Source organism: Leptopilina heterotoma, unplaced genomic scaffold, assembly GCF_015476425.1.
Source record: "Leptopilina heterotoma isolate Lh14 unplaced genomic scaffold, ASM1547642v1 Lhet_275, whole genome shotgun sequence".
In the NCBI taxonomy this organism is placed as follows: domain Eukaryota; kingdom Metazoa; phylum Arthropoda; class Insecta; order Hymenoptera; family Figitidae; genus Leptopilina; species Leptopilina heterotoma.
Genome location: NW_025110983.1, coordinates 2,405,282 through 2,431,046, shown reverse-complemented (window position 1 = coordinate 2,431,046; position 25,765 = coordinate 2,405,282). Strand labels below are relative to the sequence as shown.

At 29.0% G+C, this 25,765-nt stretch overlaps 1 protein-coding gene across 1 annotated transcript; it reads left to right on the top strand.

The window, feature by feature from the left end:
- Positions 1-385: 385 nt before the first annotated feature.
- LOC122503930 (homeobox protein 6-like) lies at positions 386-943 on the top strand. The gene has a single exon (XM_043614703.1). It carries the CDS (start codon positions 386-388, stop codon positions 941-943), a length of 558 nt encoding a protein of 185 aa, XP_043470638.1.
- Positions 944-25,765: the final 24,822 nt, after the last annotated feature.

Below are 25,765 nucleotides of genomic sequence, written 5' to 3'. Positions count from 1 at the left end.
TGAATAAATGTGAAAAAACGATCAGTTCATTTTTTTGACAATTGAATACGACGTGGTCTATTGGTAACGGTATTAGGCTCTTAACTCTTCGTTTGGGGTTCGAGTCCTGACTCTTAATTTTTTTTTCTTTTTTTATACTTTTCTAAAATTGACTTATAGTTTTTATAATTATAACAGAATAACAATAACACGAATAACAATAACAATAACAATAACAATAACAATAACAATAACAATAACAATAACAATAACAATAACAATAACAATAACAATAACAATAACAATAACAATAACAATAACAATAACAATAACAATAACAATAACAATAACAATAACAATAACAATAACAATAACAATAACAATAACAATAACAATAACAATAACAATGACAATGACAATGACAATGACAATGACAATGACAATGACAATGACAATGACAATGACAATGACAATGACAATGACAATGACAATGTCAATGACAATGACAATGACAATGACAATGACAATGACAATGACAATGACAATGACAATGACAATGACAATGACAATGACAATGACAATAACAAGTATAACAAGTATAACAAGTATAACAAGAATAACAAGAATAACAAGAATAACAAGAATAACAAGAATAACAAGAATAACAAGAATAACAAGAATAACAAGAATAACAAGAATAACAAGAATAACAAGGAATAACAAGTATAACAAGAATAACAAGAATAACAAGAATAACAAGAATAACAAGAATAACAAGAATAACAAGAATAACAAGAATAACAAGAATAACAAGAATAACAAGAATAACAAGAATAACAAGAATAACAAGAATAACAAGAATAACAAGAATAACAAGAATAACAACAATAACAAGAATAACAACAATAACAACAATAATAATAATAGTAATACCACAGAAGATAATTATTCTTATTATAAGTAATATAAATAAACAAATACATTTACATAAAAAAATTGAATAAATAATTAATATTTAAATGAATAAATAATACATGAGTAAAAAAGTACAATAAAAACTGCATTAAATAATTGATAACAATAGAAATTTGTATAAAACGTTAATAATATTAATCCAAGTCGAGAAAACAGATTAAATTTAACTTGGAGGTTTTGCTGAAAATCAATATAGACTTGAAGTGGCTTGTTATAAGTTATAAGTAGCGAGTAGTCTTTTGTAGGATAAAGTCTTAGATAACAACATCAATTATTTCTGGAAGCCCCTTCTTTACCCCCCCCCTCTCCCTCTCCCCCTACCATTACCACCCACCCATTTCGTCTACTCCCCATCACTGACTAGCCACTCGTCAGCAAAATATCTTATCTCGCGAAGTTAATCTATTTCGGATTAGAAGGATCGCGACTCCAAACGAAGAGACACAATTGTAAATCCACGGCTAATTTGAATGTGCGACTTTTCCGTCAGAGATGAAAATCAAAAAGTTAATCGTATAATTTAAAAACTTTAATTGAATATTTTAATTAATTTCAGGCAAATAAAAAAAACATGGGGTAAAAATTAAATTTTTTTTTTGTTTTTACATGTTTAGAGGAAAAAATAAATTCTTTTTCTTTATTAAGATATTTAAATACTTTATTATTAAAAAAATTGTTTGACGTTTATTTTTAAAAAATTTTATTTAATTAAAAAATAAATTAAAAAAATTATTTACTGAATTTTTTTTAAATAAATTTAATATTAAGTGGAAAATTTATTTTTATTATGAAATTACTTTGAAAAATGAAAAAAAAACGATATATATATGAAATGTGTCAATTAAATGTTGCGTTGGTCCAGTGGTCACGGTGTTTGGCTGTTAACTATACAATTAGAGTTCGAATCCTAGTCTCTTAAATTTTATTATTTTCTTTTTTTCTACTTTTTTAAAATTGTATTACCTTTTTTGTATAATAATAATATTAATAATAACAATAATAATAATAATAATTATTATTATAATAATAGTAAACATTTTACTAAGAATATTAATTATAATAATAATTGTAATAATAATAAATAATAATAATTTTGTTATTTATTCTGTTCAATCTTATACGAATTTTCCAATATTTGCATTTTTTTAATAACATCTTTTAGAACTGAAACTTGAAAAGTTTTTTTTAATAATAAACACTACTTTTTAAATTATTTATTTACAATTATTTTTATATTTGAACTAAAAAGTATTTAGTTATCAGTAAATTGAAAAATATAAAGGTATTATTAGAAAAAAAAATTCTAGTGAAAAAAACGTGGTTCAAAAAAATACAAATCCTAGGAATTGAACCCTGGACATTCTATCAGTAGTCAAGTGCCTTAACCACTCGACTAGTTTTAACGCCAATTTGAAAATTCCATCTATTTTCATTTGATATCTTGTTGCCATGAATTTTAACATTTTTATATTCTCATTTTTACTTATTTTTCTATATTCATTTTGAAATTTTCTTTTATTACGTAATTATTACCGTACATAAAATAATAAATAATAATAAGAATAATAATAATAATAATAATAATAATAATAATAATAATTCTACGAATACTTTTTAAAAATTATTTTCATATTCTATTATTAATTAAAATTTAAACTAAAATTAATTTTCAAATCAATTTTTATAAAAAAATTCAACCAGAATTCAATTATTTAAATACAAAAGTAAATTATTTATTGAATAATTAAATGTTTCTTAAAATTTAATTCTTATAAAGAATTTTATTAACAAATTTTTAAATAATTAAATTGTTTTGACGAATTTTAAGAAAATTTTTTAGAAAAATTACATTTTTCAAGGAATTTGATGAAAATTGTATTAAAAATTTAATTGAAATTGAGGGATGAGTTTTATTATTTCTAAAAATAATTGAATTATTGAGAAAAAACTTATAAAAAATTTGTTAATATTTGAATTACTGTGGAATTGTTGAAAATAATTCAAATTTTGACAAAAATTTTATTAAAATTTTTGGAAATATAAATTAAATTTTGAAGAAGAATTTTTTTTATTTATAAGGATAATAATTGTTATTTTGTCGAGATTTTTTTGTAAATTTTGAACATAATTGAAATCCTGCGATGAATTTGATTACTTTTGAAAATAATTGAATTTCTGCAATTTGAAACTTCTTTAAAATTCAATTCTTTTAGTGTTTTTTTAACTAAAATTCTTTTGTAAATCCATTATTTTTAATAATTAATTTAAATTTAAATAATTTTAGAAGATTTTGAGTTATTAAAATTTTTCAAAAATCTAAGTTCATTAAAATTTCTAATTAAGGTCATTCAACATTGAAATATTATAAAATTTTAAATTGAAACCATTTGAAGTTTATTTATTTATGAAAATTGTAAACGCAACTCTTTTAAAATTGAATTAATTTTGAAATATTTAAGTAAAATTATTCATTAAAATAATTTATTTATTTTATGATAAATTCCCGACTTTTTTTCTGAATTCCGCATGCCAGAATATATGATTTTTATAATTATAATAATATTAAAACTATATAGTCCAATTCATAATTTATTTTTATAAAAAAATTTTAATTAAAAATTTTTACGTTTTATTATTTTTATTGTTATTTTTAAAATTGCTAATTTTATTTTAAAAAAAGTGAGTGAGAAGTCAGCCGTTCGCTAATTGTTGCTAGTATTTTATTAATTCAGAATTTTTTTTCTCTTAATCTACCTTCGTTTTGATAATTATTTAAATCTATAAAAAAATGTATAATTGCAATAAAAAATAAGAAAAAAAATTTTTTAAAGCAAATAAATCTCCCTGGTTTCGAACCCAAAACTATAAATTGACAATCCACCATCGTATCCACCTGACCAAACACAAAAACATATTTTTTCGACACTTTTCCGCTTTTTCCAATAAGAAATAGTTCGGGGTTAGTGGAGATAAGTCCAACTAATTGTTACTATCAGCAAAAAAAAATGTCGAGACGCGATAGTGAGTTTCAAGAAGAGAGGTGAGAGTGATGAGGGTAAGTAAAATTTTCAACAAAACAGCGTTTTTATTTTTACGAATAAGCTTTTAAATTTTTCTTTTTCAAGAAAATAGTGGGGGTGAGGGAGTAAATTTATCAATAAATAACGTTATATATTTATTTAAACATCGCTTAAATTTTTTTTCCAAGAGAATAGTGAGCGGGAAGAAAGGGGAAGGGGGGGGGTAAACTTATCAATAAATACAGTTACGTAAATACTCTTCTGTTTACGTAAATATTTCATTTCTAAAAACCAATTTCCACCGAAAAATATAAGCAATTTCATCTAAGTGCTTAAACTTGTATATATATAACTGTATATTCGAAAAAGTTTCTGACATAGTTTAATATCAGGTCAAAATTACTCGACTCGATCGTATTTACCCCTCACACTGTTAAAAAAATATAGCTAGTTTTCGAGGCGAGAAATGAAACACTATCTTAAAGTGCTTCAAAAAAAAAATTTTTTTTTTACTCTCTTTTCATTGGGTTTTAAGTGGAATAAGAGAGGGGATAGTGTGAGAGGTTGAAGGGAGGGGGGGACCTGTAGGATAGAGCCTATTGACATGGTGGAGGGGAGGGGGATGTAGTTTGAAAGAGGGAGGGGGGAGAATGTGGAGCCTAGTGCCCTGGTGGAGGGGGTAAAAAAAGAAGGAGGAAAGGGTTGAAGAGAGAAGGGGAGGGGGAAAGAGAAGAACGAGTGGTGGAAGGATTTTGAACTTCCTGAAAAGTTTTTGCGGAAAAAGCAACGTTCGCAAAAAAGTTTCACGTAAACGGTAAAGTTCTTGTGAGAGCGTGCTCGTTTTAAAAAGTTTCTTTTTCCTCAGGTATATATAACGGCATAAATCAAAACTTCTTGCGTAAGACGATAACTGATAAGCCGTCGCCAGAGGTCGGGATGAAGCTCGCGCGGGATATCAAGAACGATGAGATCGGTATAGAAGCAAAAAAAAAAACAGAAAAATTTTTTTCTTGTGCCTCAAATTAACAAATCTTTGATATTTTACTTTAAAAATATTTCCTTTTAGTGTAGTGTCGAAATAAAAAAAAAATTTAACCCTTCCCCTATGTCCGCTTTCTCTCACCAACAACAAACTACTAAGTTACCCAAAATAGTTTTAATTATTAATTTTGAAATTTCAAAACAAGAAAATAGAAAATTTGGGACAACCTGGAAACTCAATTTAAATTTTGTGAATTTAAAACAATTTCAAAAGAAATTCATAATTAAACTTTTTCAAAAATGTTAATTTTAGAAAATTTTCAATAAGTATGAAAATTTCGAATTTTCAAATATTTTAATTTAAAAGCTTCTCAAAATTCAATTATTTCTAAAAATTCACGCTATATTGCTTTTAATATTCAATTATTATCTAAAATTAATAATAAAATTCATTTTTAAATCAATTTTTATTAGAAAATGCTACGAGAATTCAATTATTTAAATACAAAAATAAAATTGAGTATAACTGAATATTATTCATATAATTAATTGAATTCTTCTGAACAATTTTATTAGAATTTTTTTAAATTATTGAATTTCCTATCAAAAATTTATTACTTTTCAAAATAATTGAATATTCTTCTCATGAATATTGTTCTTTATGAAAATAATTTAATTTTGCAAAGAATTTTATTAAAATGCCTCAAAATAATTGAATTTTCGGAAATAATTTTGTTCTCTATCTTTAATAATCGAATTCTTTCGAAGAATTATTAAATAAATAAATAAAATAAATAATAAAAAATAAATAAATAATTCTTTGTAAATAATTTAAATAATAAAGAGTGGGGATAGTATATATTCTTTTATAATTGTAAATAATAATTTTAATAATATTTTTTAATAATTTTTTTTTAATATTTTTTTTTTTTAATAATTTAATTTTTTTTCTTGGTAAATAATTGAATTCTTAGGAAGAATTTTATTAAAATCTAAAAGAATAATTGAATTATTTTAAAAATATTTAATTAAAATTGTATTTAAAATAATTAATTTTATTAAAAAGAATTTTATTAAAATTTTAAAAAATAATTAAATTTCTGAGAAGAATTTCTTTTAAAGAATTTTGTTGTTTTTGAAAATAATTGAATTCTTTGTAAGAATTTTATAAACATTGTTTTAAATAATTAAATTTTTCGAAATATAGTAAATATTATGAAAATTTTATTTTAAATAATTGAATTCTTGTGAAAAACTTTATTTATGAAAATAATTGAATTTTTCGATAAATTAATTTCAAATGGTATTAAAAATAATTGAAATTCTGCGATGAGTTTCATTATTTATGAAAATAATTAAATTTCTAGAAAAATTTTCATTATTTATGAAAATAATATTGAATTCCCATAAAAATTTTTATTATTTATAAAAATAATTGAATTATTGCGAAGAAATTTATAAAAAAAAATTTGTTAATTGCATTTCTGGAAAATTTCTAATGTTTCTGAAAATAATTAAATTTTTGAGTAGAATTTTATCAATAATTTTTTTCTCAAATAATTCAATTTTTTTTAGTATTTTTAACTAAAATTATTTTATAAATTCATTATTTTTAATAATTATTTAAATATGTATTAAAAAATTTAACTAATTTCAAAAGAATTTGATATATTAAAATTTTTTAAAAATCTAAGTTTTTTTTCTAATTTAATGAATTTAAAATTGAAATTGCATAACATTCAATTTTGATTTTGATCTATTCATGAATAACTTATTATAATTTTTATGTTGATCTATTTATATAAATTGTAAAAGCAGCTCTTTATGAATAATTTATTATAATTTTAATGTTGATCTAATTATGAACTACGACGATTCAATTATTTAAATACAAAAATAAATAATTCATAAAATTATTAATTATTTTTAAAAGGTTTTGGCTTATTTGTTTGTTAAGATATTATTTCGTAAATAATATTTTTCAGTGATAATATTTATTGTTTTAATAATGAGGTTGTTATTATAAAATTTTGCGTTTAGTACCACTTTCTTGTCTAAAAATATTTCTTTTTTTTCTCATTATTGTAAATATTAATAATAATTAATATTAATATTATTAATAATAAAAGTATTGATAATAATTAATATTAATATTATTAATAATAAAAGTATTGATAATAATTAATATTAATATTATTAATAATAAAAGTATTAATAATAATTAATATTAATATTATTAATAATAAAAGTATTAATAATAATTTATATTAATATTATTAATAATAAAAATATCAATAATAATTAATATTAATATTATTAATAATAAAAGTATTAATAATAATTAATATTAATATTATTAATAATAAAAATATTAGTAATAATTAATATTTTATTTTGAAGTGAGAAACCAATTACAAAATATATTATAAACAAAAATTTACAGCCTGGGATTGTTTTCTGTTATAATACGTATATTATAATTATGCAAAAAGTAGAAAAACTCTAACAGAGAGGAAAAAAATTTCTATACAACTTTGGTCATGGGGATTAAATTATGGTTTACTGATAAATCAACTCGGGTTCGAAACCAGTCAATTATTGTTTTTTTTTTATTCTTACCACTTTTATCGATTTGTTAAATATTAAGTACATTTATATTCTCTCTCTCTCTCTCTCTCTCTCTCTCTTTCCCTCTCTCTCGCTTTCAAATTGTACATATAATAATTTTAAATGGAGATTAATTACTTAAACGAGAAATTAATAATTTGAAATTTGAATATATCAATACTGAAGTTATTTGGAATGCTTGATAATAAGTAAACGGGATTATGTGAAATTAATATTTGATTGTACAATCGTTTCCCTATTCGATGGAAACCAGCGGGGTTACCAATTTTGCATTTTGCATTACACACCTGACTATATTATCAAATGCAATACGTATTTGCATTTGCAACTTTAATAAACTCCCTCTCTCTCTTTCTCTCTCCTTCTCTCACATAAACATTCTCTCTCTTTCTCTCTCTCTCTCTCCTTCCATCGTTACATTTAAATGTGACACATGAGAAAATTGAAATTGTAATTATCCTCAAAATTATTTTCAACTCAGTTTAATAATTTTTCGTTAAATACAAATTTATGTATTAATATTCATAATGCACTAATAAATTATTCGTTTAATTAAAATTGTTGTACTATCTGCATTTTTTGTTTCAATTTTCCTTGAATTTGTTTTGCTTTTTTTGATTTAATTTTATTTTAAACTTGTTTAATTTAAAAAAATTTTTTTTTGCAGTAACAAGTTTTAATAATTTATTAATTAATAATTATTATTATTAACAATTATTAATATTATTATAATATTATTATTATTATTAATAATAATAGCGCCAGATATTTTTTTACATGAAAAAAAAAATTCTCCGGTGTCGAGAATCGAACCCTAATCGTACAGCCACAAGTCAAACGCACTAACCACGCGACCAAATTACAACTTTAAAATTTTTAATCTGAAAATTGAAATTATTTTCTTACGACTTTGTATCAAACTTTAAAAACAGTTTTAAAATTGCAAACAAACCGAAAAATACTAAAATACTGAATTTAAAAAAGATAAAAGTAAAATTAAATAGAAAATTAAATAAAATTACATTTTCTAGTATTAAAATTTCAATTATTTGAAAAGGAAAATATTTTTTCCTCTGTTTTATCATTTGCTAATGTCACTATGCTAAAAACAGAAAATGGAATAACAAATGGCACTTAAAGCTTGTGTAAATAAGAGAATTGCTTGGGAAACTGAGATTTTACGGAGTAAATTTGTAGAATCCATAGTTGAATACATTAATAACAATTTCAATGAATTCGTATCTAGCTGACTTAATGGAACGTACGAGGAGACTTCAAATCGTGAAGAGACTTAGTGAATGGATTCTAGATTAGGGGCAAAAGAGGGGATGGTGAGGGGAGTGAGGGGGGGGCGGATGAGGTGGGTACCAGTTGATAGAATTCAATTCCACGGTCGATTATGCAGGCAGTCTCTGGATTACGTATTACGCGTTAACGTTTTGCGTCAATGAATGGATTATATTTTTTTTTTTTTGGAAACAGAAATTTGTCAGTTATTTTAAATTTATTATTTTTCTTCAATAAAAAAGGAGAACTTTATTAATAAATATGTATATATTTAATGTAAAATTAATTTCAAAAATTTTAATCGTAAAAAATTGTTTAGAAAAAAAATTACAATCGTCGAGAATCGAACCCTTGATACACAATCAGAAGTCCTTTGACTTAACCACTCGACTAATTTCAATATTACATACAATTTTTTTCCACTTATCTTTTTCTTTCCTTTTCGACCTGAAAAAAAACTCGAAAATTATTATTCTTTCTTTCCTTAATTCTACTTTTCTTTTTTACCTCATTTTTAATTAAAAAAATTTTTTTTTTTAATTTTTGTTTAATTCTTAGTTTAAAAATTTTTTTTTGGGGTGTTAGATTGAAAAGTTCTTGAAGAAATAATTTCTTTTTTAATTCTTAAAAAAGAATAAACTAATGAGTGGAAAGAGGGGTTGAAAAAAAAATAAAAATACTATAAGAATCGTAATATTTTTTAATTAACAAAAAAGTAGTTAAAAACAAATTTTTAAATTAACAAAAAAGTAGTTGAAAACAAATTTTTTAATTAACTGAAAAGTAGTTAAAACAAATTTTTTAATTAACAAAAAATTTGTAGTTAAAAAAATATTAATTTATTAAAAAAAAAATTTTTAGTTTAAAAAAGGCATTTTTTAATTTAAAACAATTTTTTTAGTTAAAAAACATTTTATTTGGCCAAAAAACTTTTTTTTAGTTAAAAAAACATGTTTTTAGTTAAAAAAAAGATTTTTAATTTTAAAAAAATGTTGTAGTTAAAAAAGAATTTTTTTAGTTAAGAAAAACATTTTTAAAACTTATTTCAGTTAACTTTGAAAAAAATTTTAAAGAGTTAAGTTCCTTTTTTTATATTATTATTATGCAATATCTGCGGTATGCATGAAAACGCGGGGAATAAATTCATTCATACTTGACGCGTGCTCGAAACGTCGAATTGCGTCCTCTGTCAGCAGTTTTTTGCCAAGAAGCATTTGGAATTAGAAATTTCCTGTTCCACTATAGTGAGTCAGCGACTTCGTAAAAATCGAATTATTACATCCACTTGACAGGGCGTATATTCTTGATTTCAATGCGATAAAAGAATAAGAGAAGAGGAAAATTTGTAATATTTAAATTAAATTTTATAGGAAAAATTTTTTTTCTATTTTTGATAGCAAATTTTTTTTATATTTTAAATTTTCAACTTGTATTTCAATGTATGATTAATATAAAAAATTTTTAATTTACTATAAAAACCTACCTATGAAAAAATATAAAATTAGGAATTTTTATTACCGACTGTTGGTAAAAAAATAGTTATCTTCATTATCGACTGATGGTAAAACAGTTTCAGGTTTCGCTTGGTGGCCAAAAGACTAAATTGCCATTTCGCTAAATTAAAATTTTACACAGTAAGAGGTTAGGTTCGAAACACTCAGTCGGTAAAACAGTTTTGCTGTGCGTGGTTTAGCAAAATGGCAATTTAGCCTTTTGGCCACTAAGCTTCAATATGACGATAATATCACCGTCGGTAAACAATTGTTTTACCATCAGTTGATAATGAAAATATTCTGTATTAACGACTGTATATACCACAGAACGATCAAATTATAGACCCATCGAAAGATAAAGGTATAATTTTATAATCGACCGATGGTAATACAGTTTCAAGTGTCGGTAAAATCGATAAAAATTATTTTTATTATAAATGAAAGAAGAAAAGTTATATATACCTATTTTAAAATTTAAATAAAAAATCGGTTTACCGACCGTAGGTACTGATTTACCATTTGTCGGTAAGGTATATTACTATGCTAATTATCGACTTTAAAAATTTTTAATTTAATTTTTTTATTTGTTTATTATTTTCTTAATTAGGTTTTCTGGTTTTTATTTTGTAACTAACTTTTTAAAAACGGTGGGCAAAAAAATAAAAATAAGAGGGAAAATGATAAAATAAAAAGCAGCCAGTAAATCTTTTGTTGATCAGGAGGCAGTCTTTCAAGGACAAAGAGGTTTTTGCTTTTCAGGAAAATAGGGAATCTTAAAAGGAGAGAAAAAGAGAAAGAGAGAGAGAGAGAGTCGTGATTAAAAGAAAATGTCAAGCGAAATAGCCGCAGAAGGTTTTAACATCAGTAAAGACGATCAAAGGCGGCGATACTTTTACTTGGGCAGAGAGGAAGGACTTAAGTTACTTTGGCTCTCGTGAAATTGGCCTATAATCCCTTCAATAAGAACTTGTTCGAGTTTTCTCTTTTAAAAAAGTCTATTGTGGGAAAATAACCTTTTTCTTCATCTTTTTTTTGTCTCCTACTTCTTCTTCTTCTTCTTCATCAGCATCATCCTTTTTTTCTTTTTTTTTCTACCTCCTTACAGACGCGTAACGAACTTCTATTTACCATCAATTGATCATCAAGATTGTGAAATAAATCGGTAACGTAAAGAGAGGACAGGAAACCCGCCCCTTAACCAACGCCCCCTCTCACTCTCTCTTTTTTCCCCCACCCCACATCTCTCTCTCTCTCTCTCCTTCCACCATCATCCGTTTTATGATAAATCACTTTTCTTTCTCGCAGTTGTGCCGCGCGACGGCCATTTATATTATCGGATTATGCTATCAATCGAAGTCAACCTGCCTCGCTTATAAAATGTTCAACGATATCTACTGTTTCTTCAACGTTCCTCGAAAAATGATGCCAGTAAAGAGAAACTTTTTGAAAAAAAAAAATGATCCCTAATTTTTTTTCAGGAGAAAAAAATTTTTCTCACCAGAAATTTTGAAAAGGGACATGAAAAAGAACTTTCACTTTAGAGCGTTGAAAATAGACCGCCTATTCAGATTATTCCTGTTTAATTCTAAGATTTCCACTAAAAATTTCGAAAACAGTAAAAAAACTAAGTCTACTCAAGTTAAAAATTAATTTGCTCCGCCTATTTTCAAATTAGACAAGCCTACTTCAAACCGGCCACGCCTACATTATACTTATTTACTTTGCTCCGCCTACTTTAAACCGTCCACGCCCACATTGTACATATTTGCTTTGCTCCGCCCATTTTCAAATAAGACACGCCTACTGATCACACCTAATTTGTACTTATTTAGTTTGCTTCGCCTATGTTCAAAATAAACCACGCCCACTTAGTAGTTATTTAATTTGCTCCTCCTATTTTTAAATAGACTACACCTAATTCACATTTTTTACGGTGCTCCGCCTACTTTTAAATAGGCAACGCCCACTTTCTATTCATTTGCTTTGCTCCGCTTATTTAAGCCACACCTACTTTGTACTTATTTGCTATGCTCCGCCTACTTTAAACCGGTCACGCAAACTCTGTACATATTTTCTTTGCTCCGCCCATTTTCAAATAAGACACGCCTACTTGCCACCCCTAGTTTGTTATAATTGAGTTTGCTTAGCCTTTTTTTAAAAATAAACCAGGACTACTTGAAACTTATTTAATTTGCTCCTCATATTTTTAAATAGACCACGCCTTCTTTTTAATGTACTCCGCCTACTTCTAAATAGGCCACAGCCACTTTCTATTTATTTACTTATGCTCTGCCTATTTTTTAAATAAGCCACACCTACTTTGTACTTATTTAATTTTGTCTGTCTATTTTCAAAATAAGCCACGCCTACTTAGTAGTTATTTAATTTGCTCCTCCTATTTGAAAAAACCACGCCTACTTCACATTTATTTACTGTGAAAATAAAAGTAGGCGTGGCATATATGAAAGTAGGCGGAGCTCCGCTTACTTTAAACTTATTGAATTTTTTCCTCCTGTTTTAAAATAGACCCTACATACTTTGAACTTATTAACATTGCTCCGCCTATTTTTAAATAGGCCACTCCCTTTTTATACCTATTTACTTAACCCCGCCTATTTTTAAATATACCACACCTACTTTACATATATTTACTTTAGCCCGCCTATTTTTTAATAGACCACGCCTATTTTACAATTATTTAATTTGCTCCGCCTATTTTTAAATATACCATGCCTACTTTATATTTATTTTCAATAATTGTCCATTATTAAAATGAATAAAAAGTGAGATCTAACGGAATTTTAATTTTATGAAATTATTATTTAGAAATTAATTCAATTATTTATTGTTAATAAAAAATAAAATTAAATAAATATTTTTAATTAAAATTCTCAAAAAAAATGTTACATAGAGTGAAACAATTAAGGAAATTAAATTTTGTAATAATTCGACAATAAGATATATTGCATTACCGATTGATATTATTATCTTCTAAAGTAAGACTTGTGTGGCTAATTCAGTACAATTTCGAGCTTAGTGGTTTCTACTATTTGCACGGGAAATTACACCTGCTGATGTCACATCCGTTTGCTCTCTCTCTCCCTCTCCCTCGCTCTCTTCCTCTCTCCGTGAAGCATTCAATTGTTCGTGGTCGATCCTTTACTCCCGTCTCTATAATTCTACAAATTTCATCCCTTAATGGTATGTCTATCTTTGAATTTCGTTGAAAACACAATGATACAAAATAATTTTATTTTATTCTTTCGAAATTGGATTTAAAAAAAAAGAAATAAATATCCACTTATTTCTTATTGAAATCAATTGTCCATAAAAAAGTGAAAAAAATATATTTTTCTGCCTGGATTCGAACCCAAGTCTTCTAATTAACAGTCCGGTATTGTAGCCATCAAGCTAACACAACATTAAATTAGTTTTTTCTCTTCTTCTCAAAATTCCTAGTTTTTTTGCAACCAAATTAACTTTTTTCACTTTAAAAAATTTTCGCTTTTATTAAAAACACGATTTATTTACAATATTTGTAATAATAAATTTACTATAAATTTCAAAAATTCTCGAAATATTGGAAGAAACAGAATTTTTTCTCTCATTTTTTTCTTTTTTATTCCAAAGGAAGAAAAGAAAGTAACGAAAGGAAGTAAAATATCTTATAGATAATTAATAACATAAGAGTGATTTCAAATTGAATTTCTAAATTTGTCAGATTATACTTATGAGGAAATAAATTGAATTTCTTGAAGGATTACCAATCGAAATCGTTTAATGGAGTTGTGGCTTAATCTTGATTGCTACGGTTACAGCGTGTGGTTCAAACCTAATGGACAATTTCGAAGACCAATATCGGTTCGATAACCCTTAGAATCTTGAATTGCTGTAGACCAAACGTTTAGCCGTAAACTAATAATAATTAAGAGCGAAAAACAATTTTTTTTTATTAATAATAATGAAAAATTATAATAAAATAATTTTTTAAAATTAAGAAACAGGTGCAAATTAATAACAATTGTATATTGAATATTCTTTTGTTTTTTCTAAACTTATTACCAAATTGAAAAAAAAATTTCCATCCGGATTCGAACCGAGGACAATAATTTACAAGTCGAGTAACTAAACCATTCGACCAATTCTCATTTTAGCAGGAAAAAATTCTTTTCTCGCAATTTTTTCATAAATGACACGTTATTTGACATTGGAAAATGAATTTTTTTCGAAATAAAGAAAAAATATATTTTATTTTCAATGAATTTATCGTTTTCTCACGAAGAGTACAAATATTCTCAACCAATATGAGAGCCTTCGGGTCATAGACACTCTTTTCAGTAAACTTTGATTCAACTCTTCTTTTTTCGATTGAAGAAAGCCGGGAAATTGCACTGGTTGTTTACGCAGTCACTCTTCCCCTTCTCTTCCATCAACCCCCCCCCCTCTTCTCCCTTTCACCTCTTTTCCTTTTTTCAATACTATCTTCAACCAGACATTCACTGTGAGACTAATATTACTTGGTAAAAAAAATTTTTTTAAGAAATATTTCTCTACTTGTTTAGACGTAAACAACCAATTGAACATGTTGTAATTCAATTTAAGAATCCTTATTATGAAACAAGTTTAATAATAATAATAATGATAATTATCGTGAGATAAACAGTTGTTGAATTTATTGTCCATAATAATAAAAAATAATATTTCCCTTTGAATGAGAACAATAAAAATATTTTTCTTTCTTAACAAAACGAGAGAAATGATGTGGTTTTCCTTTTAATTTTTTTTTGTGCTTTATTTATGAACAAGAGAAAAAAGCTTTTCGATTGAATTGTAAACAGAGACTGGTAAATGTTTGCATTATGGAAATAGACAATAATTTATCCCTTTTTTCACCTTCAAATCACCTCCTACTATTTTCCCAAACCTAAGCTTTACTACATTCCACTACCAAAGCATTTACTCATTAACTTCTTCTAAAAAGCTCATTACCCCAGGAGAAAAACTAATATCGATCAGTGAGACTCATCACCGATGGTTTGATATCATCATTACTCTCTTTTTAAACTTCTACAATCTCTCACTCTCTCTTCTTCTTCTTTTCTAATTCTATTTATTAAAATTACTTTGCCAAATAAAATTAAAATTGAAAATAGGCCTCTTGTCTACTTAAGAGGAGGTAATAATAAGCCCCTCCTAATTTATTTGGTTAAAAATTAACCACGCCTACTTAAAAGGTGGGAGCAATAATCCCCTCCTACTTTGGAGTTTTGAAAATTGACCACACATACTTAAAAAGTGTTAGGAATAAACCTCTCCCACTTTAGGGCGTTGAAAATTGACCACGCCTACTTAAAAGGTGTGATAAATAAGCCCCTCCTACTTTGGAGTTTTAAAAATTGACCACGCCTACTTAAAAAGAGGTTAGGAATAAACCTCTCCCACTTTAGGGCGTTGAAAATTGACCACGCCTACTTAAAAGGTGTGAGAAATAAGCCCCTCCTACTTTCAAGTTTTAAAAATTGACCACGCCTACTTAAAAAGAGGTTAGGAATAAACCTCTCCCACTTTAGGGCGTTAAAAATTGACCATGCCTATTTAAAAACCATTAGGTATAAACCCCTCCCACTTTAGGGCGTTGAAAACTGACCACGCCTATTAACGATGCATTTTCGACAAATAAGTCTCTCCCACTTAAGGGCGTTGAAAATTGACCACGCCTACTTAAAAGGTAGAAGATATAAGCCCCTCCCACTTTGGAGTTTTGAAAATTGACCACGCCTACTTAAAAAGTGTTAGGAATAAACCTCTCCCACTTTAGGGCGTTGAAAACTGACCACGCCTACTTAAAAGGTAGAAGAGATAAGCCCCTCCCACTTTGGAGTTTTAAAAATTGACCACGCCTACTTAAAAACTGTTAGGAATAAACCTCTCCCACTTTAGGGCGTTGAAAACTGACCACGCCTATTAACGATGCATTTTCGACAAATAAGTCTCTTGCACTTAAGGGCGTTGAAAATTGACCACGCCTATTTAAAAGGTGTGAGCAATAAGCCCCTCCTACTTTAGAGTTTTGAAAATTGACCACGCCTACTTAAAAAGTCTTAGGAATAAACTCTCCTACTTTAGGGCGTTGAAAATTGACCACGCCTACTTAAAAAGTGTTAGGAACAAACCTTTCCCACTTTAGGGCCATGCCTAATTAAAAACTATTATTTTGGATTTGACCACGCCTACTTCATTCTTATTTACTTTGCCCGCCTATTTTTGAATTGACCTCACCCTACTTTACGCTTATTTAATTTTTTCCACATATTTTTTAAATAGGCCACGTCTATTTCACAAAAAGTAAGTCCCCCCCAGAAGAGTATTAAAAAAAATGAAGCAGTTTTAAAAAATGTTTTGAAAAATCACGCCTACTAAAAAGTGTTTCTATTTAGACCCCGACTATTATAGGTTAGAAAAATTAAATTACTAAATGATAAAATAAATATTAATTAGATTTTTTTTTGTAATCCTTAATCATCTTTTTTTTTATTGCTGTACTTTGTGCATTTGAGAAAACGGTTTTTACGTGTTTAATATGTAATTTTACTTCACCTTAATAGAGTTTTACTAAACGTTTCTTTAGATGAAAATAAATTTTGATTAAAATTTATGCGCGACTTATTGCGCGCGCCAAGTGTTGGTGTAACAATTCAGTATTTTAAATACTCACGTTTCTTTTCTTCTTGGTGAAATGTTTTTTAAGATTGGTGGTGCAGCGGAGAGGGGTAGGGGAGGGGGGGTGTATGAGAGAAAAAAGGTGTGAGAAGAGGAGGGGGGATAAGGTGAATGGTTGAGAGGGTGTGGAATAAATTGCATAGCTGAAGAAATGCGAAGTAAAAGAAGGTAGTAAAAAAAAGAGAAGAAGAAGAAGGAAAGAAAGAAAAGAATAAGGGCGGGTTTCTGACTTTCGTAAAAGGTGAGACGATGATTACAAGGAGTTGAGTAAAAAAAAAAAAAGAAAGAGAAAAAGAAAAAAAAGGCCAAGTTGAGAATAATAAAATGTCGAGTAATCAAGCAAGGGGCTTTCAAACCGCCGTAAATGTTACGTAAAAGACTTTTGGAGAGGGATGCAAGAAGTAAAAGTTCACCATAAGGTATATGATGTTTGCTTGCAAAATGTTACCGTGGCAGCTGTGAATTCATAAATAGAGAACTCTCCATCTCTCTCTCTCACTCTCTCTTGCACCCTAAACTGAAAAATTGCAAAGTTTTTTTCACTGCAAAACTTCTAATTGTCTCCTTTACCATCAAATAAAAAAAATTTTTTTTATGACATTCTAAGAAACTTGCCGTTATTAAGACCAAAATAAAAAAACAAGAAAACAATAAAAGTTAAGATAAGACTTTAATAAATTATCTCCTTTTACCCTTTGTGAATTAATGTCAAAAAATTATTCCCCTTTTTCCACTGTACGATAAATTTTTCCTTTTTTAAAATTAATTTAAACAATTAATATTATACTTTTAAATTTTAGAATTTCACTTTAGTGGAGAAAATTGGAATAAAGGGGGAGGAGGGTAAAAACAGTTGGACAATATTATTATTGACGTTTGGATAATAAAGTTGAAAGCACAGTTGTGTTATCGGAATGGAACACCTTTTTTTTGTTTGAGAGTGGTTAGAGGGAGAAGAGGTGGAGAAATAAAATTTATTTTTTACAACTCACGGAAAAATGGGAAAGAGCAAAGTTTCACTCTCAGAGCAATACCTCTATATATATATGTAGACACACGAGTGTAGAGAAAAAAAGTAATCAATAAATTTCAAGCTAATTTTTAAACTCCGTCTGCAATAAGACAGTGTGTATTCACCCTCACTCTCTTCTTTCTCTTTTATTCAAACCCTGAGAATCGAGAAATGAATGAAAGATTGAAAAAACAATTTTTCCTCTACAAGAAACTCATCTTTAGAAAGATTCTTTTGGGGTAAAATTTTAAAAAGAAGCGAAAACTTTCACTTCAAGGATGGGAAAAAAAAGAACTCTTGAACGCGCGTCGAGACGGTGATGAAAAAAAATTCTTTGCTCCTTCCTTTTTTTCATTGGAGTTCAAATGTCATTTTTAGCGAATTCGCGATAATGTGATGAAAAATTTATTTAAGTAGTGTCAGGTCTTCGCGATGTGTTTATATTTTATATTTATACTTGAAAGGTGCTACTCTTGACGAATTCGTCAGTCCGAGAACCGTTACCAAGTTAACTAGTTGTGTACTGTCATCAAGTTTCTTCGACGTCTCCAGGGGTTCGATTCTGTAACTTTTCCACTTTTCACTCCCACTTTCTACTTTCACTTCCCATTACCACTTTCACTTACTACTCCTACTTTCAACTCTTACACTCCAACCCTATTTTCTATACTCACTTTCAATTCCTAATTTCAATATCTACTCCCACTTTCCATTCCCACTTCTCATTTTCTACACTCACTTTCCACTTTCTATTTCCTACATTCACTTCCACTACCCACTCTCACTTTCCACTTTCACTTCCTACTACCACTTCTACTCCTAACTTCACTATCCACTCCCACTTTCTACACATACTTCCCACTTACTATTTTCTATCCTCACTTCTTACTCCAACTTTCCAGTTAGCACTCCTATTTTCCACTATCCACTTTCACTTACTTCTTTTCACTCCTACTATATTCACTCCCACTTTCACCTTCTACTTTCCTCTCCCACTACCCACTTTCACACCCCACTCTTACTTCATGATTTCCACTACCACTTTCAGTTCCTACTTCCCACTCTCACTTTCTACTTCTGCTTTCCACTCTCACTTTCCAAATAGCACTTCTTCTTCCCACTATCCACTTTCACTTCCCCCTCTCTCTTTCCACTTTCTACTCTTACTTCCCACTTTCCTATCTCACACTCAACAACGTGGGAAGTGGGATATATTTGGAAGTGATTCTCGAATATTCAAGAGCACCAGAAAGTGTATATAATGTGTTTATCTCCTAATCATTCACTTTTAGCTGTTCATTAGGAATTTTCCTAATAATTCCTGAATTAGCTAGGGAACAGTTAATTTCCACTTTCACTTCTCACTTCCCCCTCTCTCTTTCCCCTTTCCACTCTCAGTTCCCACTTTCCTATCTCACACTCCACAACGTGGGAAGAGGAATATATTTGGACGTGATTCTCGAATATTCAAGAGCACCAAAAAGTGTGTATAATGTGTTTATCTCCTAATCATTCACTTTCAGCTGTTCATTAGGAATTTTCCTAATAATTTCTGAATTAGCTAGGAAACAGTTAATTTTCACTCTCACCTCCCACTTCCCCCTCTCTCTTTCCACTTTCCTATCTCACACTCCACAACGTGGGAAGTGGAATATATTTTGACGTGATTCTCGAATATTCAAGAGCACCAGAAAGTGTGTATAATGTGTTTATCTCCTAATCATTCACTTTCAGCTATTCATTAAGAATTTTCCTAATAATTCCTGAATTAGCTAGGGAACAGTTAATTTCCACTTCCATTCTCAATTCCACTTTCCAATCCCACTTGCACTTTCCACTCTCACTTTCCACTTTACATTATCATACTCCCAGTTTCCACTTCCCTCTCTCATTTCCACTTTCCTGACTCACACTCCACAAAGCGGGAATCGGAAAGTGAGAGTGGTAATTAGGAGTGGGAAATGGAAAGTGGGAGTATGAGAATGTAAAGTGGGATGTGAGAGTGGAAAGTGGATAGATTGAGGGGGAAGTGAGAGTGAGAGTTGAAAGTAGGAGTGGGAAATAGAAAAGTTACAGAATCGACACCCTGGTATTTTAATTACTTACCTGAGTTAGTAACAAAGCCCAAGGCGTCGAACTAAGGAAACAGATTAAGGAAACCAAAGCATTTAAAATTGATAGACAATCTGTCCTCTATTGATTTTGGGGATATACATCTTTAGTTGAAATTGGCAGGTCAGCATTTTGTTTAGGTAGGAAATAACTCCACTGAAAGCAGAATTATACCTCTGTAAATAAAATAAAGAATGCTAGACAATGATAAAAATGGATTTCACTTACCAGTTTAGTTTTCTCGAAATATTTTAAGAGTTGATACCAAAAAGTCAAATTCAGAAGCTATCCGCTGAGAGAACTGTTTGCCTGATAGCTCTCAACAGCTGGACAAACGGTTGGAAGTAGATGTTATTGAAACTGCTGTTCAATCCTTGATCCAATTACTCGAACCCAAAAGGAAATACTTGGAAGATAAAAGACTCTACAAGTAACTGATTAGTAGATGAACTGATGACTGATAATTAGAGTGAACGATGCATCGAAGACTGAATTAGATTAAGAAGTGGTCACTCCTTCAAAATTATGTGGCTTTTATAGTCACAGCTCTTCTTAATTCTTTGAAAAAATTACGCCAGGAATTAATTTGTCCAAAAAAAAAATTAAATCCCAAATAAACTAAAAGTTTTCCATTACTGATGACATGAGAAAATAATGTTTGACAGCGATAATAAGTGGTAGCAATTATCTCGAGTATCAATGAGATTGGTCAATTAGAGGTAGTAACGATTGAATTAATTTGCGTATCCAATAAATTGGCATTTGAGAGACGACGATTTGCTTGTCGATCTCGCTTGTGTGAAACTTCAAAGACGGTATACATGAAACGATACTATGCGGGAACTTGAAATGAAACGAGTCAAATAAAATAGTCGAGGAAAAAGCGGAAAAGAGTGAAAGAGATTGTGAAGAGAACGAAAAATCGACATTTAATTCAAAATAAAATTGAAAAACTATTTCTCGTTATGTAATTTATAATCTAAATTATAGGTAAATAAAGTGATGCAATTAAAACCATACGTCCTTTCCCCCTCTCTCTCTCTCTCTCCCGGGTATCGAGTTAACTTAACTCCAAGTTACAAGTTTTGCTAACTCCTCATCGTAATTTCCTCCCCTTCTACATCCTCCTTTTCCAGACTGACGGTTCTTTGAATAGTATACAGTGAAGCATTTAGATTTTCTTGTGTATGTTTGTATATTGAGTAAATACGAGTAAATAGGGTTTTGGCAACAGGGGTTAACCAGCAAACCAATTGCAGTTTAACTGAATCTGAAATCGCAAGGCGCTTCACCACCAACGTTTGATATTCAGGTGATAATAGTCAGTAAACAATCTTCGATACAAGTCATTTAGATTGACATCAATCGCAATTCAATAATAGCATTCGCATGGGAATTTACTGTGTATTCGACAATTTCACACACGTTTAAACATCGATAGCATATTATGTCAACAATATACCGCTAATTTACATATTGATATCATAATGAATTTCAATTTAATGAAATATCATTATTCTTAATGTGTATGTATTTTTAATATCAATTTTTAATAATACCAAATTACCAATCTGGAAAATATTGTAATCAAAGAAGGAAAAGAAGATTTACTAAGAATCATAAAAAATTTCATTAATGACCGTTTATCTTTATTTAAATTAACAGAGAATAGAATTAGAACGGCAAACGATCAACCTGTTAATACAAAGCAATATAGATATTCATCTATGTTACAGGAAGAAGTTTACCATTAAATTAGAGAAATTTTATAGAAAATATACTTCTAGAAATCATGTCTCCTTATAATTCCCACTCCCATTTTCCACTTTCACTTTCACTTTCCCCTCTCACTTCCCACTCTTACTCTTCACTTCCCCCTCTCAATTACCACTTTCAACTCTCACTTCCTACTCCCACTTTCCATTTCCCACTCCCAATTACCACTCTCACTTTTCACTTTCATTTCCCACTATATTTTCCACTTTCTACTTTGTGGAGTGTGAGACAGGAAAGTGAGAGTAGGAAGTAAGAGTGGGAGTGTAAAAGTTACAGTAACGATCCACTCTCACTTTCAAGTTTACAGTATCACACTCCCACTTTCCACTTCACTCTCCACTTTTCTCTCTCACTTTCCACTTTCTCTTTCTACTTTTCTTTCCATTTCCCACTCCCATTACCACTCACTTTTCACTTTTAGTTTTCCTTTCACTTCCCACTTCCACTTTCCTCTCTCACTTTCCACTTTCACTTTCTACTCCCCTTTTCATTTCCCACTCCCAATTACCACTCTCACTTTTCACTTTCACTTCCTACTATATTTTCCACTTTTTGCTTTGTGGAGTGTGAGACAGGAAAGTGGAAGTGGGAGTGTAAAAGTTACAGTAACGATCCACTCTCACTTTCAAGTTTACAGTATCACACTCCCACTTTCCACTTCTCTCTCCACTTTTCTCTCTCACTTTCCACTTTCTCTTTCTACTTTTCTTTCCATTTCCCACTCCCATTGCCACTCACTTTTCACTTTTAGTTTTCCTTTCACTTCCCACTTCCACTTTCCTCTCTCACTTTCCACTTTTACTTTCACTTTCTACTTTCACTTTCTACTCCCCTTTTCATTTCCCACTCTCACTTTTCACTTTCACTTCCTACTATATTTTCCACTTTTTGCTTTGTGGAGTGTGAGACAGGAAAGTGGAAGTGGGAGTGTAAAAATTACAGTAACGATCCACTCTCACTTTTAAGTTTACAGTATCATACTCCCACTTTCCACTTCTCTCTCTCACTTTCCACGTTCATTTTCTACTCCCCTTTCCATTTCCCTCTCCCATTACCACTCACTTTTCACTTTTAGTTTTCACTTTCACTTCCTACTATATTTTCCACTTCCTACTTTGTAAAGTGTGAGACAGAAAACTGAGTAGAAAGTGAGAGTGGAAAGTGGATAGTGAGAGAGTGAACTAAGAGCGGAAAGTGGGAACTGAGAGTGGAAAGTAGGAGTGAGAACTGAGTGTGGAAAATGGAAGTTGGAAGTGAGAGTGGAAAGTGGTAACTGAGTGTGGAAATGGGAATGGAAAGTTGAAAGTGAGAGTGAAAAATGGATGTGAGAGTGGAAAGTGGAAACTGAGTGTGGAAATTCAAAGTGGAAAGATGGGAGTGAGAGTAGAAAATGGATAGTGAGAGTGGGAAGTGGAAACTGAGAGTGAAACGTGGAAGTGGGAACTGAGTGTGGAAGTTGGAAGTGAGAGTGGAAAGTGTGAAGTGAAAATGAGAGTGTTAAGTGGAAGTGAGAGTGGAAAGTCGGAATGAGAAACTGAGTGCGGAAAGTAGAAGTTGGAAGTAGGAGTGGAAAGTGGTAACTGAGTGTGGAAATTTGAAGTGGGAAGTTGGAAGTGAGAATGAAAGTGGAAAGTGAGAGTGGAAAATGGATGTGAGAGTGGAAAGTGGGAACTGAGTCAGAAGTGAGAGTGGGAAACTGAGAGTGGGAACTAAGTGTGGAATTGTGAATTGGGAAGTGAAATTAAGAGTTAAAAGTTTCTAATTAATGGCGCAAAGTAGATGATTAGGAGATTAACACATTATACACATTTTCTGGTGCTTTTGAATATTCGAGAATCACGTCCAAATACATTTTCCTTTTTCTTTTAATTTCTGACGAATATTTGATGTGACATTATAATTCTTTCATGTCAAAGTATTACTAATTTGTTTTTTTTTCTTCTTTACAAAAAGTCCTAAATATTAAAGAACAAAATTTTTTTTTTTGAAGAAAAAAAAAGGAAAACTGTTTAGTATCAGAGGGGAAAAAGTTGCGATTAGAATAATTAGAGTTTCGTAATGACGACATTTTGCCGGCACTTGTAATACACGATTCTGAAGTTGATAGGATGGTGCCGGGTGTAGTGAATGCGCTCATCTTTATTAATACGGCGGGACGTAGTTTTAAGTTTGCCTCTCCTTGGTGGCTCGGCCAATATTTACGTTTCATTTTGCTCAAGAGCCTATCTCTCTAGGGGTTTTTTTCAGCTTTCTTTTTTAACCCCCCCTCCCCAACCTCCCTCTCCTTTAATTTCAACCGGAAATGTCCTTTTCCAATTTCTTCTTTTTTACTCAACGATATTTCACTTATTGTTTGTATTTGAGAATAATTTTTTCTAATATTCTCTTCTTTTATTTACCCTTTGATATTTATTTTTTATTTATTTTCTAGTATTTTTCCTTGCTTTATATAGAATTGTGTTTGTATAAAAGAATCTATTTTGATTAAAAAATAGTTATCAATACAATTTTGTTTTGTTAACAGTATTTTTTGAAAAAGTTTTAATACAACGAAATATTCAATACAAAAAATTAGTTTTTATATAAAAAAAACATTCTCTTATTGAAATATTTTCATGCAAAAAATTCTTTGTTTTATAGTTGCTGTATGTAGAAATAAATTTTTTTTATAAAAATGTTTTTATCTAAAAAAAAAACGAAAGAGAACTTTTTTTTTATTAAAGGTTTTCTCAAAGATATTTGTTTTGTATTATATACATATATAGATATGTATAATATGAAAGCTCGTTAAGTAAACAATGCACCAAGGATTCAATGTGTAATGTATATTGCCAGTAGAGAGAAGTTATACGATCGACTACATAATCTGACACACCAGATGCAATTCTGTCCACTGGTTCATACTATTAAATTACCCGTGAGCAGAGGGATAATGACTGCCTCGTAATGAGATTATGTCGACGAAATCTTTGTTTATTATATCCAAGAAATAAAGATTGATTTTTCAATCAACAAAATAAGTAAAAACAAAAAATTCTCACAAAAAAAAAATTTCAAAATTTGATTTCTTTTTTAAATAATACTTCAATCAAAGAAAAACATTTTATTTATATATTTTTTTCCTATTTTTTGTTCGTTTATATCCGCATACCTCTTTTTATTGTCAGGTGAATTTAGTCGAAGACAATCGAAATGCTATTTTCACTGGTTTACATTTAAATCACAACATTAGTGGGGTTTTGCAATTTAATTCGACAATTTGAAGCTTTTACAATTTCAGAGAGTAAATCGGTAACAAAACGAAACGACTAACGAAAATACACACACACACACACACACAAACACAGTTCCACCTTCATCAATACTCCATTTTCTCTGAGAAAAAGTTCTTTTATAGAATCACATATATGTTGATAGCAAAACATTCGATACGAAATTAAACATTTTATGGAAACAAAATTTATTTAAAAAAGTTGTGAATTATTTTCTTTCACTGGAAAATGGAAAATTAATTGAATAAAAGAAAAAAAGTGAAAAAAAATTATTACGAATTTTCATTGTGTCCACTGATGGTAAAAAAGGAAATTCCTTTACCATTGCCTCTAGACGTAAAGTCGGTAAGATGCATTTTACCATCAGTCGGTAAAAGGACCCTAAAATTATTTTTCAATTCAATTCTATTTGTCTTTTTAATTCCGTTTGTAATGAACTTATTGATAAATAGAAAAACGAAACAATTTTTATTATTCCAACCAGACTTGTGGTGTTAAATATGGAAAAAA

What these genes read in the sequence shown, in the direction of transcription:
- LOC122503930 (XM_043614703.1), top strand. Translation starts at nt 386, where the DNA reads ATGACAATGACAATGACAATGACAATGACAATGACAATGACAATGACA.